This window comes from Sceloporus occidentalis, unplaced genomic scaffold, assembly GCF_023333645.1.
Source record: "Sceloporus occidentalis isolate IW3139 unplaced genomic scaffold, rSceOcc1.0.p SCAF_1, whole genome shotgun sequence".
Lineage (NCBI taxonomy): Eukaryota > Metazoa > Chordata > Lepidosauria > Squamata > Phrynosomatidae > Sceloporus > Sceloporus occidentalis.
In genome coordinates, this window is record NW_028316981.1 from 190,688,067 (window position 1) to 190,700,408 (window position 12,342).

The following is a 12,342-nucleotide window of genomic DNA, read 5'->3' on the forward strand; positions in this document are numbered from 1 at the left end:
ATATTCTACAGTAGGTGAGCATTGCTTACAGTAAGCCTAATTTTGACTTCATATGAAGTGGTAATAGACATTGATAGTGGTGTCTGGTTAGTTGAAAAATTCCCCAACAATGTCCTTATCAGTCCACTTCTTTATTTACATGTGCATTCAGTTAAAGACCAATGTTGGTGGCATTGAGAAAGGCTTTGGAAAACTTTTGGCACAATTTGGGGGTGAAGATCTACTGGAAATCAGACTATTTTTTTAAAAAAAAATTGGGGTGATAAACTTTTGGGAAATGTTGAGGAGCTTCAGGGGCACTCATGCATTTGGTAAGCTGTACTTTCCCCACTCCTGCTATAAGCCAAGGCAAGACCCATTCACTCCATTGGTAGTTGTGTGAATGGCTTCTAAAAATTAAGTTCAAAGGGCTAATTTTGTTCACATGAATGTATAAAGACTTCTACCCTTGTTATTACATTCATTATTTGCTTTGTTTAAAATTTAGATTTTTTTTTGTTGTATCTGAATTTTTCTGATTGTATAGTATTATATTATTTTATTATGATCTTATCATGAAGTTCTGGGTACTTCTGGAAGAGCAGTACTTTTAATGGAAGATTGTGCTGTTGCTGTTGTTAGTATCAATATGATATCATTTTTGTTAATCTCCATTGTTGCTGTCTGTTCCCAGTGCTAACAACTTCACAGTCCAATGTGGGTCTGTCAGAATCACTTATGAAATGTGAGGGACACACAGTGGCATGTGAACATATTTACCATTACTTTCCTAAGTTCACAATCCTAGTAGTAGTGTGTATTTACTGGGGAAATGTTCTGCTCCCTATAATACATGATTTACTTAGCAGAACCCAGTATCTCCTTTCTCATTCCTCAGAAAGATTTGTTTTCATCCTTCCTTTATCAGCATATTATTCATAATAGCTGTGCAACAACACTGTAACCCATTTTTAACATAACCGGTCTTTTCCCAACGATGATTTAGAATAACCTACTCCAAACCCCAGAAATATAGCTCTACTATTTCACTTTAATTGCCATGGTTCCATCCTGTGGAATTCTGGCACTGATACTCTGAGGAAGCACTAGAGCTCTCTGGCTGAACATTCTAAATGCCCTTCTCTAAACTGTAAATCCCAGGCTCCATAGGGTGGAACCATGGCAGTTAATATAGAATAGTGGCTCTATAATTATGTAGCATGAAAGGGCCCTTGATTTTTGACAAAACTGTGGTTCATATTAACCATGATTTCCCCATGTTTACATGTAATGGGATACCCTGGTTGATGAAGGGAAGAGAGAGTCGCTTCAGGGAAAAATGAGAAAACATGTATTCATGATGATCCTTCTTGGTTTTAAATCCTATATGGAACCATATTCACAAGTAACTATACTGTGTCAAAGTAGAACTTAAGAGCAATATGAAATAAATGAGATGAAAACAATTAGATATAGATATATATATATATGAACAAACTTTTAAGTAACTTCAGGTTTGTTATGAGATAATGCTTTGGCTCTTCACATAATAACTAGGAAAAGCTTTTTTCCCTATTTTTAATCTAATTCATGGTTTGTTTTGCAGAACAACCTGGAAAAGGTCACATTTGTCAAAGTTTATTTAGTTTCTCAAGGCAGATTTCCTTTGCTCAGATGGAGTGATGTGATTAGCACTGCGGCTGGATACCAACAGAAAGAAACCATTGTATGGATGCTACTGCACAGCTTCTACCATGCACGAATAGTGATCCATGAAAACACTGGTGAGAATTAATTGCAAAGAAGGTTGTGTGGTCTACTCAGTCTCTGCTAGCTTTCTGTATTGATAGATTTGATCTTTAATCCAGTCTCTTTGCTGATTGTCATCTGTACATCTTCTTCTTCTACAAGAGGACTGCAAAACTTATAGCCATCTAGGCATACCTCAGAATCTGCTGCATACTTCACAGTCTCTCTTGTTTTTCCAGTCCCAGACAGACAGAAAAAAAGAACACTAGTAGGTTTATCCAGTTAATGGCATTTAGCTTTTTGGCACACAAGTTATGCAAGTACAATATCATTCCTGTTGATTTGGATTTTATTTGGTTTTGGTTTCAGTTTTTGATTTGGACTATCTGGATAACTAAGGAAAAACTATTCCATTTTTTCTTTACTTTTACATTGAGTACCCATCATCATATTGTATCAAGATGCATCCTGAATGTCTCTACTGTCACACTGTTCCTACTGGCCTTTGGAACTAGGACGGACATGCTTTCCAGTTCTGCCTCCAGACGTCCTCCTCCACACACATGCACACACACAAAAATTCTCAAACCTTGTGTTGTGATGAAATAGGGACCTGTCAATGAGATGATATGGGACATCAGCAGAGGATTCATCTTTAAAACCTCCATGCTTATGTAGAATATTGTTTGGCCTTGGGATGTAGGGAAATATAAAGTTCTCAATGCCTACCTGTTTGATCTCTTATTCGGGGAGACATTGGAAATTCCATAACTCAGGCTCATAGGTGACAGTATATGATCCTTACAAAGTTAGATATCTGGCACTCCACACTGTTTTATTATTGCTTTACCTTTAAAATTAAATTTTGCAAAGATTAACCAGTGGAGAGAGCTGACAAAGATCTCACCAAGATACCCCAACATTATAAATTTCAGTGGGAGGGTCAGCTTTGGGGTTGATTGTTCTTGTAGAACCAAGCCCAAAAGTCAATTACTAATGGGAGAATGCAGCTGTAGCTACCTTCGGTGCTGTGAAGACTGGTGATTTCATTATGGCAAGTATTCTCTCTGGCGCTATAGATGCCAATTGTTACTGTTTCACACTATTGTTATGTTCAGAGTTGTTGTGGCCAGTTCATCACCTGGTGACCAACCTTGTGGGAATGAGCTTCTTCATACTTAGTTAGGCTCTCACTAAGTTAGGTTCTCACTTAGGGACTGAGAAGACAGGATAAATAACAAGTCAGTGGTACCCTGGTTTATACTGCCTCCCACCCACCACCAGGCCATGGAGCTGCTGCCAATCCACACTCCTTATCTGCCACTACTATTGCTTCTCCCCTGAAGTTCCCCATTGAAGTCCATAAGGGTGGAAATGGGGCATTTGGCTACACCCACATGGCCAGGTGCCTCATCCAGTATCACAGGCAGGGACCTTTGGGGAAGATGCAACAGTGGTGACAGGTAAGGTGTGTATGTGGCCATATGGTGTGCTGGCTGTCGCCTCCAGGGCAAACAGCTAGCTTTTTTGCCCTGCACTAAGGCCCCTTTGGGGGATGGGACTGACCCCATCTATATCATCATAAGATTGCATTTCAGTACAGGGTTAAACTACAGACACTACATTAAAAGTATACCAGGCAACTAAATGTTCCTTTTTTACTTTTAGGTAAGCATGTGGTACCAAATCCAGATTGCACCAGCCACATATAGGCAGGCGTTACTTAAACATCTATCTGACTTCCATGATTCCACTAATTTCACTGAGGATTAAAAATGGAAGTAGGGGTAGAAACCCTCTCAGTTGGTAATAGTATGGGTAAACCGGTAGGAGTGAGGTTTAAGCTTTAACCCCATGTTTATTGGTCACAATCCTGATTAGCGGCCTAGGAACCACCTTGCAAAGAAAAAAAAGTAAAATTGAGCATCACATTATATATTTGTCATGGTGTATAGTTTAACCCTAAACCACAGAGTATGAGCAAACATCTGGAATAGGCAAGGAGGGGAAGTGTTTCCTACCACACTTGAAGAAGGGTGTATGGAAAAATTTAAATTGTAAAGAGCCTCATTTGTTACCAGTGGCAAGGAACATTAACTGAAATATGGAAAAGATTCCCTTTTCATCCTTAAAGTGCTTGGAAATATCCTGTCTCATTTTGGCTTGACTGTGGTTTTCCCCCCTTGTAGGAGTCTTAAAGAGAATGGAGTGGCTGTTGGAACTGATGGGATTTATTAGAAACGTTTCTTTAAAGATGACTTCTATACCAAATGTGGCTCCTAGAGAGGTACATGCTGAAAAAAATAATTTGTGGTTTTCAGAACAGGAAGACATTTTGAGATATGATTTATATTCTTTCTCGGGAATATGTGGGGATTTTTTTTTTAAAAAATGTAATGTAAAGAAAGTCATTTTAATGTTTTTATAAATGAAAATGTCAAATTGCTGACAAAACATATCAAAATGGCCTTTTGGAACACATGTTTAAAATATGTTAATTGACCATCTGGTCAGAAACAGTGATGGAATTTCAAAGGGAAACATTGCTTCAGATATACATTTAGTGCAGATAATAAGCAAAATTCTTTGAACATTTGTCTAACCATCTGTGTAATTTTACTGGTTTAAACAATCCAGCTGGAATGAACTATTTCCGTTTTACTAATATTAGTATTTTAGTATGCTATGTAATTAATTTTGCAATCCAACATTTATGCATGTATGCACCGTTCTTGTAGTGTGGAACTCAAGACAACTTGCAACATAGATTGAAATAATTCTGGGATTCCCCAGAAATAATTCTGGGATTCCCCAGGACTGCCTCCCAGAGGAATTGTGGAGTTTCTTTCCTTAGATTGCCTCTCCCTTTTTTTGGTGGTAGAAGTGATGGAGGGGAAGGTTTGTATTGTTAGTGGCTCAAAAGAGGCTGTGGTTCTTGCAACAGGTCAGATGTCTTGCAGATGTGTTGGACTACAGCTCTTGCGCCTCCCTTTGTTATGGGATGGTAAGCTCTGTAATCAAGCACATTTGTAAAGCACCACATTAAGGAAAGCATCTGAAATGCAAGGTTCCAAAGCCTTTACAGTTATCTGACATGCCCCTGTTAAAAGTAAAATAGCATGTCAGACAGCCATGGGTGTACTTCTTTTGTTTGCCATTAGTGTCACTGTTAGGGAAAATGTATAAACACTAAATTGTGGGAAAAGAAAGAAGCACTGAAGCCTCCACCTGCCTAAAAAAAACAACACTATCTTTCATTGCTCAGTTTCTTCTACCACAAATTCTTCCTCCTTTTATCCCATAGGATCTCTCTGGCCAACAGCAATATTGTACATACTTAACTGAGTGCAAGGTACATTAGGTAAATTAGCTTACTTGCTAATTAACTTACTTGCTGTTCACCGCTATGATCTTTGGAATAGCGGTATATAAATAAAACAAATTATTATTATTATTATTATTATTATTATTATTATTATTATTACATAGTGGAACTAATGGCTGAATAAATATACAAAGTATTATGCTATAAATCTAGTTCTCCATACACCCTTTATTTGCCACTGGAATCACCAAAGAATGACCCAACAATGTGCTGTTGTATTACTTGTGTACAACAATTTCAAAGCCAGAACCATAGTGCCAAGAATTCTATGAACAGAATTCAGTGTTCCATCCATAATAGCATTTATATCATGATAGAGATAGTGTTACATATACATTATCTCAGAAATCCTCATTGAAACCTTGTAAACTAGTTCATTATTCTTAGCCATGACTTGCAGATTGGGGGGTTTGGAGACTGAGAGAAGTTAGCTTGCCTGAGGTCACCTATTCACTTAATGACATAATATCTTTTTTAAAAAAAATACTGTATTATGTTGTACTTCAGTCAAATCTTTTAGGGAAAGTGTACAGTGCACCCGCGTCATACACGGGCCTGCCTTATGTGGATTCCAGCATACGCTGGAAGCTGTGCTGGAAGAAGCAGTGCCATGCACTGAAAAGAGTAATGGCGAGTATGCCCGTGGCACATGTGCACCACCTCACCACCATGAGCATGAGCCCCATTGGCTTTAATGGGGCTTAAGCATACATGGAATTTCCCTTACACGGGGGGTGTGTGTGTGTGTGTGGATGGGTGGGTCTGGAACGGATCCCCTGCGTAAGGGAAGGGACCATTTTATAATAAAATTTTGGGTTCACGGATTCATCTGTCACTGGCATTCACTGAGGAATCCCTCTGATGGAGGGATGCAGTCTTTGTATGCAAAATGTTGCAAAGTATGTTATTGGTCTTCTCAACAAAGGTCTGATGCTCTTTTTAGAAGTAGGTGCCTTCCTGAGTTATCAAAGGCTGCTCAGGAAGTTCAGGACTGGTTGATGTTTGAACTCTGGCCTTCCAGATTTCAAGTGTGGATTTAGTTGGACTGCAGTGACTTTTGCTGCATTATCGTGATGACACCAGTGTGCCAACCATTGCGCCTGGTTACAAGGAGACTGGATAAACCAGGTTTATGATTTTCAGTCAAGGCATTTGTTACTTTCTCTTAATCCTGCCTCACAGATCTTCTTTGATCAGTCATATAATGTCTTACGGTCTTATTCTAAATGTTCTTGTACGATAGTAAGATACGTAGTTTAAATTGCCTACCTGGTAGCTTTCTCTGTTTCTTTTGAGTTTCTGGATTCATTGATTTACAAATTCGTGGCTTTATAGTCCTTCCTAGACTTTGCTGCACCCATTAACAAAAGGAACATCTGTTTCCTGTTAGGCTGTCAGTTTCTGTTTGTGGATCTTTGCTTCTGCTGTGGTTGCCTGGGCTGACCACGCTGCACCACTGCTACTTGGCCTCAGTGCTAATTGGTCTCCCTGGGAAAGTGAAGCAGCCTCAAGATTGTCTCCAAATTATTTGGGCAAGCGGCCAGTAGATAGATTGGCCATACAAGAGACCCTCACCCTTCTTCCAGGGAGCCTGCAAACTCTATTGGCTAAAGAGCCATGGAAAGAACAGACACAAAAGGTATGTGATTTGTGTTCTGATCAGAGATTTTCTATCACAATTAGAATGTTTTATGCACACTCACCTCATATTGAACTTTAAGTATTGATGATAATTTGCTTATTATTGTTGTGATAGATTATGTGTGCAATGTAAACTGTGCATCATCATCATCATCATCATCTGACAAGGCATATTTTGCCTGTTAGTCATGTTGCATAGGGTATCATTAGCATAAAATCATCACACAGAATGATTACTTGCTGTACAACTAAATGCTAAGAATAACTTGTCAGTATGCCAGAGTTTCTGAATTATGGTGACCATAAGGCAATTTTATCATGAGGTTTTCTTGGTAAGATTTGTTCAGAGGATGTTTGTCATTGCATTCTGCTGAAGCTGATAGAAGGTAACTTGTCCAAGTTCACCTACTGAGTTTACATGGCTGAGCGGAGATTTGAACCATGATTTCCCAGAGTCCTAGTCCAGCACTCAAACTTCTAGACCATATTGGTTCCTACAGTGATATAAAGAATACTTGCCAATGTTCCTCATTTTAAAAAATGTACATGGAAAGAAAAAGAAAGAGGCGAAAGAGGGGAAGAAAAAAGTGTACGTAACAAGCAGGGAGAAATAAATTCGTATTATTATTGAGGGCTAAGCATATATAACAATATAAGTTGGTAATAATAATAATAATAATAATAATAATAATAATAATAATGAAGATGGTGTCTGGAACATGGCTAAAGCACTAAGGTCGTGTTTATTTATCTTTCCAACTTTGGAGTATGAGTCCAAAGGCTTCAATAAGAGAATGCAGGACCCAACCCTAGTGACCACCAGTTAAGTTTCTAATTGCAAGAATATTAGTTTAAATGACTTTACACAAGTATCAAATATTTTTCTAATATAAAATTAATACACTGCAATATTTCCAGTCAGAAAGAAGTGACCACTGAGTATACCACATGATATGCCACAAACCAGCATCTTATCTATTACTCATATATCATAGACATTTAACTAAAATGGCAAATTTCTTTCTAAAAGATACAGAGTTTTTCAGCATTCCAGAGACATCAGTAATTGTCGGACCAAACATAGTTTTAAATTTAAAGCTTTAGAGATTGGAGCTATGACATTTTTACATTGGTTGGTTTGTACAGGATATTCGAACTGTACCTTTACTGACATCAAATCCAGTGCTTACCAGCAAACATTTATAAACTGCACCTGCTGTATTCATTTTATCTGCAAATACAGTTAGTTTGAAAACAGATGAGTGGCTGAGGTGGTCAGAGTTGATGGCCAATGTATAGATATCAAAGATCCGTCCAAAAGTGAGGCACCAAATCAGTTGTTTCCAAGATAGATTATGGGAGGAATACTAGAATCAAACCATATTTGGCAGCTGTATAGAGAAATCAAAAGGTATGCCTTGTGACAGACTAGTCTAGAAATTTTATTTTAGCTTCTGAAAATGATATCTTCTTAAATGAAATATAGGTACTTAAAACCATGGCTAAAATTTGGCTCTAAATCAAGATTTTAAGTTATGCTTTTGAAGTAGTATTTGGAAACTTTAGTTTCACACTAGTACCATAGTAAACAAACCATAATAAAGATAAAATATTCATAGCGAAGATAAAACAACTGTCATAGATGTTGGGATATATTAAGTCCTCTAGGTTTATGTAGTTCAGCAAGCTAAACCTGTTTTAATGCACATTAAAAGACTTGACCCCAAGGTCAAGTTGTTGCTCCAAGGCAACAAAGCTTGGATAGTGTTATAATCCTAGTTATATCTTATGCTTGTACTAAGACAAGGAATCAAAGACATATAAGCATGATAACATGCATGATTTCACACCTCTGTTCTCTGTGTAAGTTGTTTCTGACTTATAACGACCCAAAAGTGAATCTGTCACAGGGCTTTTGGGGGCTGAGAGTGTGTGACTTACCCAGGGTCACCCAGTGAGTTCCTATGGGTGTGTGGGAAATTGAACCCTGGTCTCCAGAACTGATGTGGTGGCTCAAGTGGTTAAGACACTGACTGTGTTGATTGCAAAATCGGCAGGTTGGCAGTTTGAGGCCCGGGTGCCACATGATGGAGTGAGCTCCCATCACTAGTCCCAGCTTCTGCCAACCTAGCAGTTCAGAAGTATGCAAATGAAAGTAGATACATAGATGCCACTCTGGTGAGAAAGTAAACAACATTCTGTGCAATTGTGCTGGCCACATGATCACAGAGTAGTCTCTGACAACGCTGGCTCTTCAGCGTAGTAATGTAGATGAGCACCGCTCCCTATGGTCGGACACGACTTGACAGCGTTGGCAGTGGGGAATACCTTTACCTTTTCCATCCAGAACTATAGTCCAGTACTCAAACCACTACACCATGCTCATTCTCTATAGCTCTTCCAAAAAATCTCCACTATTTCTTCCCCCAATGGGGAAAAGATTAAGTGCTCCCTTTTCCATACCTGATTATCCTCTTCAGAAGTAAATTTTTTCCCCCAAGAGGCGGTTCATACATTTGTATTTTGTGGTCTTGACTTCAGAAGAGCTACACAGATATAATAATATTAACAATGCACCCATTCCCGCTGCCACTGAATTGATTTTCTGAACTGAATCAACCAAAGTAGATCAAGTTATCTGGAATGAATAATTCTAATGTTGTAACTCTACATTTATTCCTAGTTTATTGACTGGCTGTTCAGCATAATGGAGGCATCAAGTGAAGTACTGTCCCAGGCTTACAGAGATCTTTTGAAAGGTATTGCAGAATTTTAGTTCTTTATCTAAAGTAAAGAGCAGCAATAATGGCCAAATTGTAAATAATCATCGTAGTGTAAATATGTCAGATTGTTTACACTGTATGACATTGTGAGTAGTGATTTGAGCGCCAAGCTGAAGGCACCAAGGCCTTGAGCTCTTTCATTTCACAGTGGTTGAATAGATTCTCATGCATCAAGTCAAAAAAGGGAAAGGGCTGTGTGTATGCTTGCAGAACAATTGGTTGCACTAGAGACCACTCTTGGAAAAGCACAATGACATCCAGAAATTTCATGGGAGCAACTGCTTTGATGGGAGCATGTTAGCATTTTACTGCTGTATAGCTTTGAGGGCTAACTGTATTTGCATCATATGAAGCACAGCTGTGAAGAAATCTGAAGAAGTGTATATACAGAGTGTCTGAAAATTATCTTTAAAATTGCAATTCTTTATAGAATTAAAATTGTAAAGATAATTTTCGGACACCCTGTACAAGCCCAGTTTTGATGAAGTCTTGTTATGCCTAATATCTGTTACCTTGTTTTAAAATTGTATGTTCTGCCTACAGCTGTTATATATTGTATGCAACTCATGTGGATTTGGTTTCTTTTTGTTTGGTATTTATCTTGTTATAAGTATGTGTTTGGGGTTACATGCTTTCTAGCTCCTGTGATTTGTTGATATATATAATATATCAACAAATGCATTGTTCTTGTTGAATCCTACTGTTTACTAAACAATGTTTTTTGTAAAAGAGAATGAGATACAGGTTTGTTGTAATGATTTCCAACCCTACCCCCCCTCAAAAAAAAATCTCTTAAGTGGTAAAAACAGTATTTAACATTTTTTTTTACCAGCCCATCTTCTTAAGTAAAATAAAATTTACGAGGTTTCCTGTTTTAGCATAATCTCTGTGCTCAAAAAGAGAGATTGATAAGACCTGCAGTTTTAAGTAAGCATAAGATGACTGACATCATGAATTAGACCCAGGGTTGTCAAATGGCCCAAAACTTGCTGAAGAGTTGTAGACCATTGTAGCATTTCCTTTCCATTTATTGGTCTTGCTTTAATAACTTGCAGTGGTGAAATGTGATGAGGCATTCACAAATGTTTTAAATAACTTTTTGTTTGATAAATCCAGAGCAACTATTCAGTGATAGGCAGATGCCCAGGGAAAATATGAAGAAACGCTGTGGAGTAAATCAGTATGCTTATACAAATTGCCAGTAAATTTGATGGTTGTTGCCCAATCCATAACTTCTGTGTCAGATATTCAGATGCCCATAATGATGGGTTAGCACATCTTCTAATATTTTAATTACTTAATTAATTAAATAGTTGCACTGGGTTTGTTGAACAGTAAATTATTAGTTGATGCCCCATCATGTATTTTCTTTCCATAGTGAAAACAGTTCTTCAACAGGTCTGTCAGCTTTAACTGCTGGAAATTCTTCCAAACCACCCATGAATCCAAGTGCAGACTATTTTAATCACTCTTAACAGGAAGAATGGACACTAAATATAATTTTAAAAATCAAGCTTCATCAGAAAAAACCATTCTTGTTTCAAAAGCACTAATTCCATTGTCTGAGGTAAAGACCAAATCAAGGTAAATGTCTTGCCCTATGGGTTGGACTGATGACCAGATGAAGTGCTTCCACACGTAATTTTATTTAAGAAACCCATATGATTTAGCGAAGGGACAGGCCCCTGTAGCCGTCTTATTTGTTGGTGGACTTCCATCAGCTCTGCCTAGTGGTGAGGAATGCTGAGAGTTTTCATTCAAAAACACCTGGAAGCCCACTTTTATCTCCTCTTGCTCTAAGGAGTGTGAATGAAATATCTGGGAGAATGTGCTTCCCCTTCAAACTGAAATATAATTAGTTCACATTATTATAAAGGTGTTTCTGCTTTCAGTGATGACTTACATTGTGAATCTTCTTTATTTTCTCAGCTTCACTGTTGACCCTGAGGTCTCTCCCAGAGTTCAAGAAGAAGGCAATATGGACAAAGGCTTATGGGTGGTAGCACCAACATGACACCTTCACTTTGGCCAAAGAAATGAGAGAAGTCACATGACTAGTGTTAAAATATGTCATGCCAAAGAACGTATATGCTATAGAGTGTTATGGATTTTCTATTCTACAGAGATGAATCTCTGGTCTCAGGATTCTCTGATCCAGAGGTAGATACTTAAAGCATATGTACATTTGTTCTGATTTATTAAAAGCAAAGATACTGAATACTAATTTTGTCATGGCAAAATTTTTATTTGAAATTGACAGTTTCATTTTTTTAAAGTGTAAAGAATGATGTGAATGTTGACTGCAGAACAGGTTACAATGCAAAATAAAAATACCACCTTGAATTAGCAATTGCTGGGTGTGTTTTTCATATGAGAAGATAGGATACAGCAGCTTTCCTCAGTGTTGCACTTTTCAGATACTTTGAATTACAGCTCCAGACATTACTGGCCATGCTAGCGGGGGAAGTTCAGAGGTGTTGTCTTAAAACATCTGGAAAACACTATGGGGTGGCAGTGATGAAGCTGTGATACAAGATACTTTGTTGTTGTTGTTGTGTACCTTGAAGTCATTCCCAGCTTATAGCAACCCTAAAGTGAACTTTTCATGTTTTTTTTTTTTTTTTGCAAGATTTCTTCAGCGGAGGTTTGCTGTTGCCTTCCCCTGAGGCTGAGAAGGTATGACTTGCCCAAGATCACCCATTGTGAGGCATTTTTGTGAGGCATTTAGCCTTCTTTGTCAGAGCTCTGGTGTCACAACAAACTACATTTCCCAGTATTCTATAGCATTGAGCCATGGCAGTTAAA

At 38.0% G+C, this 12,342-nt stretch overlaps 1 protein-coding gene across 2 annotated transcripts in view; it reads left to right on the forward strand.

The window, feature by feature from the left end:
* Positions 1 to 11,863, forward strand: part of FOCAD (focadhesin) — a 150,801-nt gene extending 138,938 nt beyond the window's left edge. The window contains exons 40-44 of one of the 2 annotated variants that reach the window (XM_089487868.1): positions 1,586 to 1,763; positions 3,918 to 4,015; positions 6,504 to 6,752; positions 9,438 to 9,513; positions 11,467 to 11,863. In XM_089487868.1, the coding sequence (XP_089343994.1) occupies positions 1,586 to 1,763; positions 3,918 to 4,015; positions 6,504 to 6,752; positions 9,438 to 9,513; positions 11,467 to 11,540 (675 nt within the window). In that variant the 3' untranslated portion in view covers positions 11,541 to 11,863. The remainder of the gene's footprint in view (positions 1 to 1,585; positions 1,764 to 3,917; positions 4,016 to 6,503; positions 6,753 to 9,437; positions 9,514 to 11,466) is intronic. The other variant, XM_089487874.1, reaches the window with a different exon arrangement.
* Positions 11,864 to 12,342: the final 479 nt, after the last annotated feature.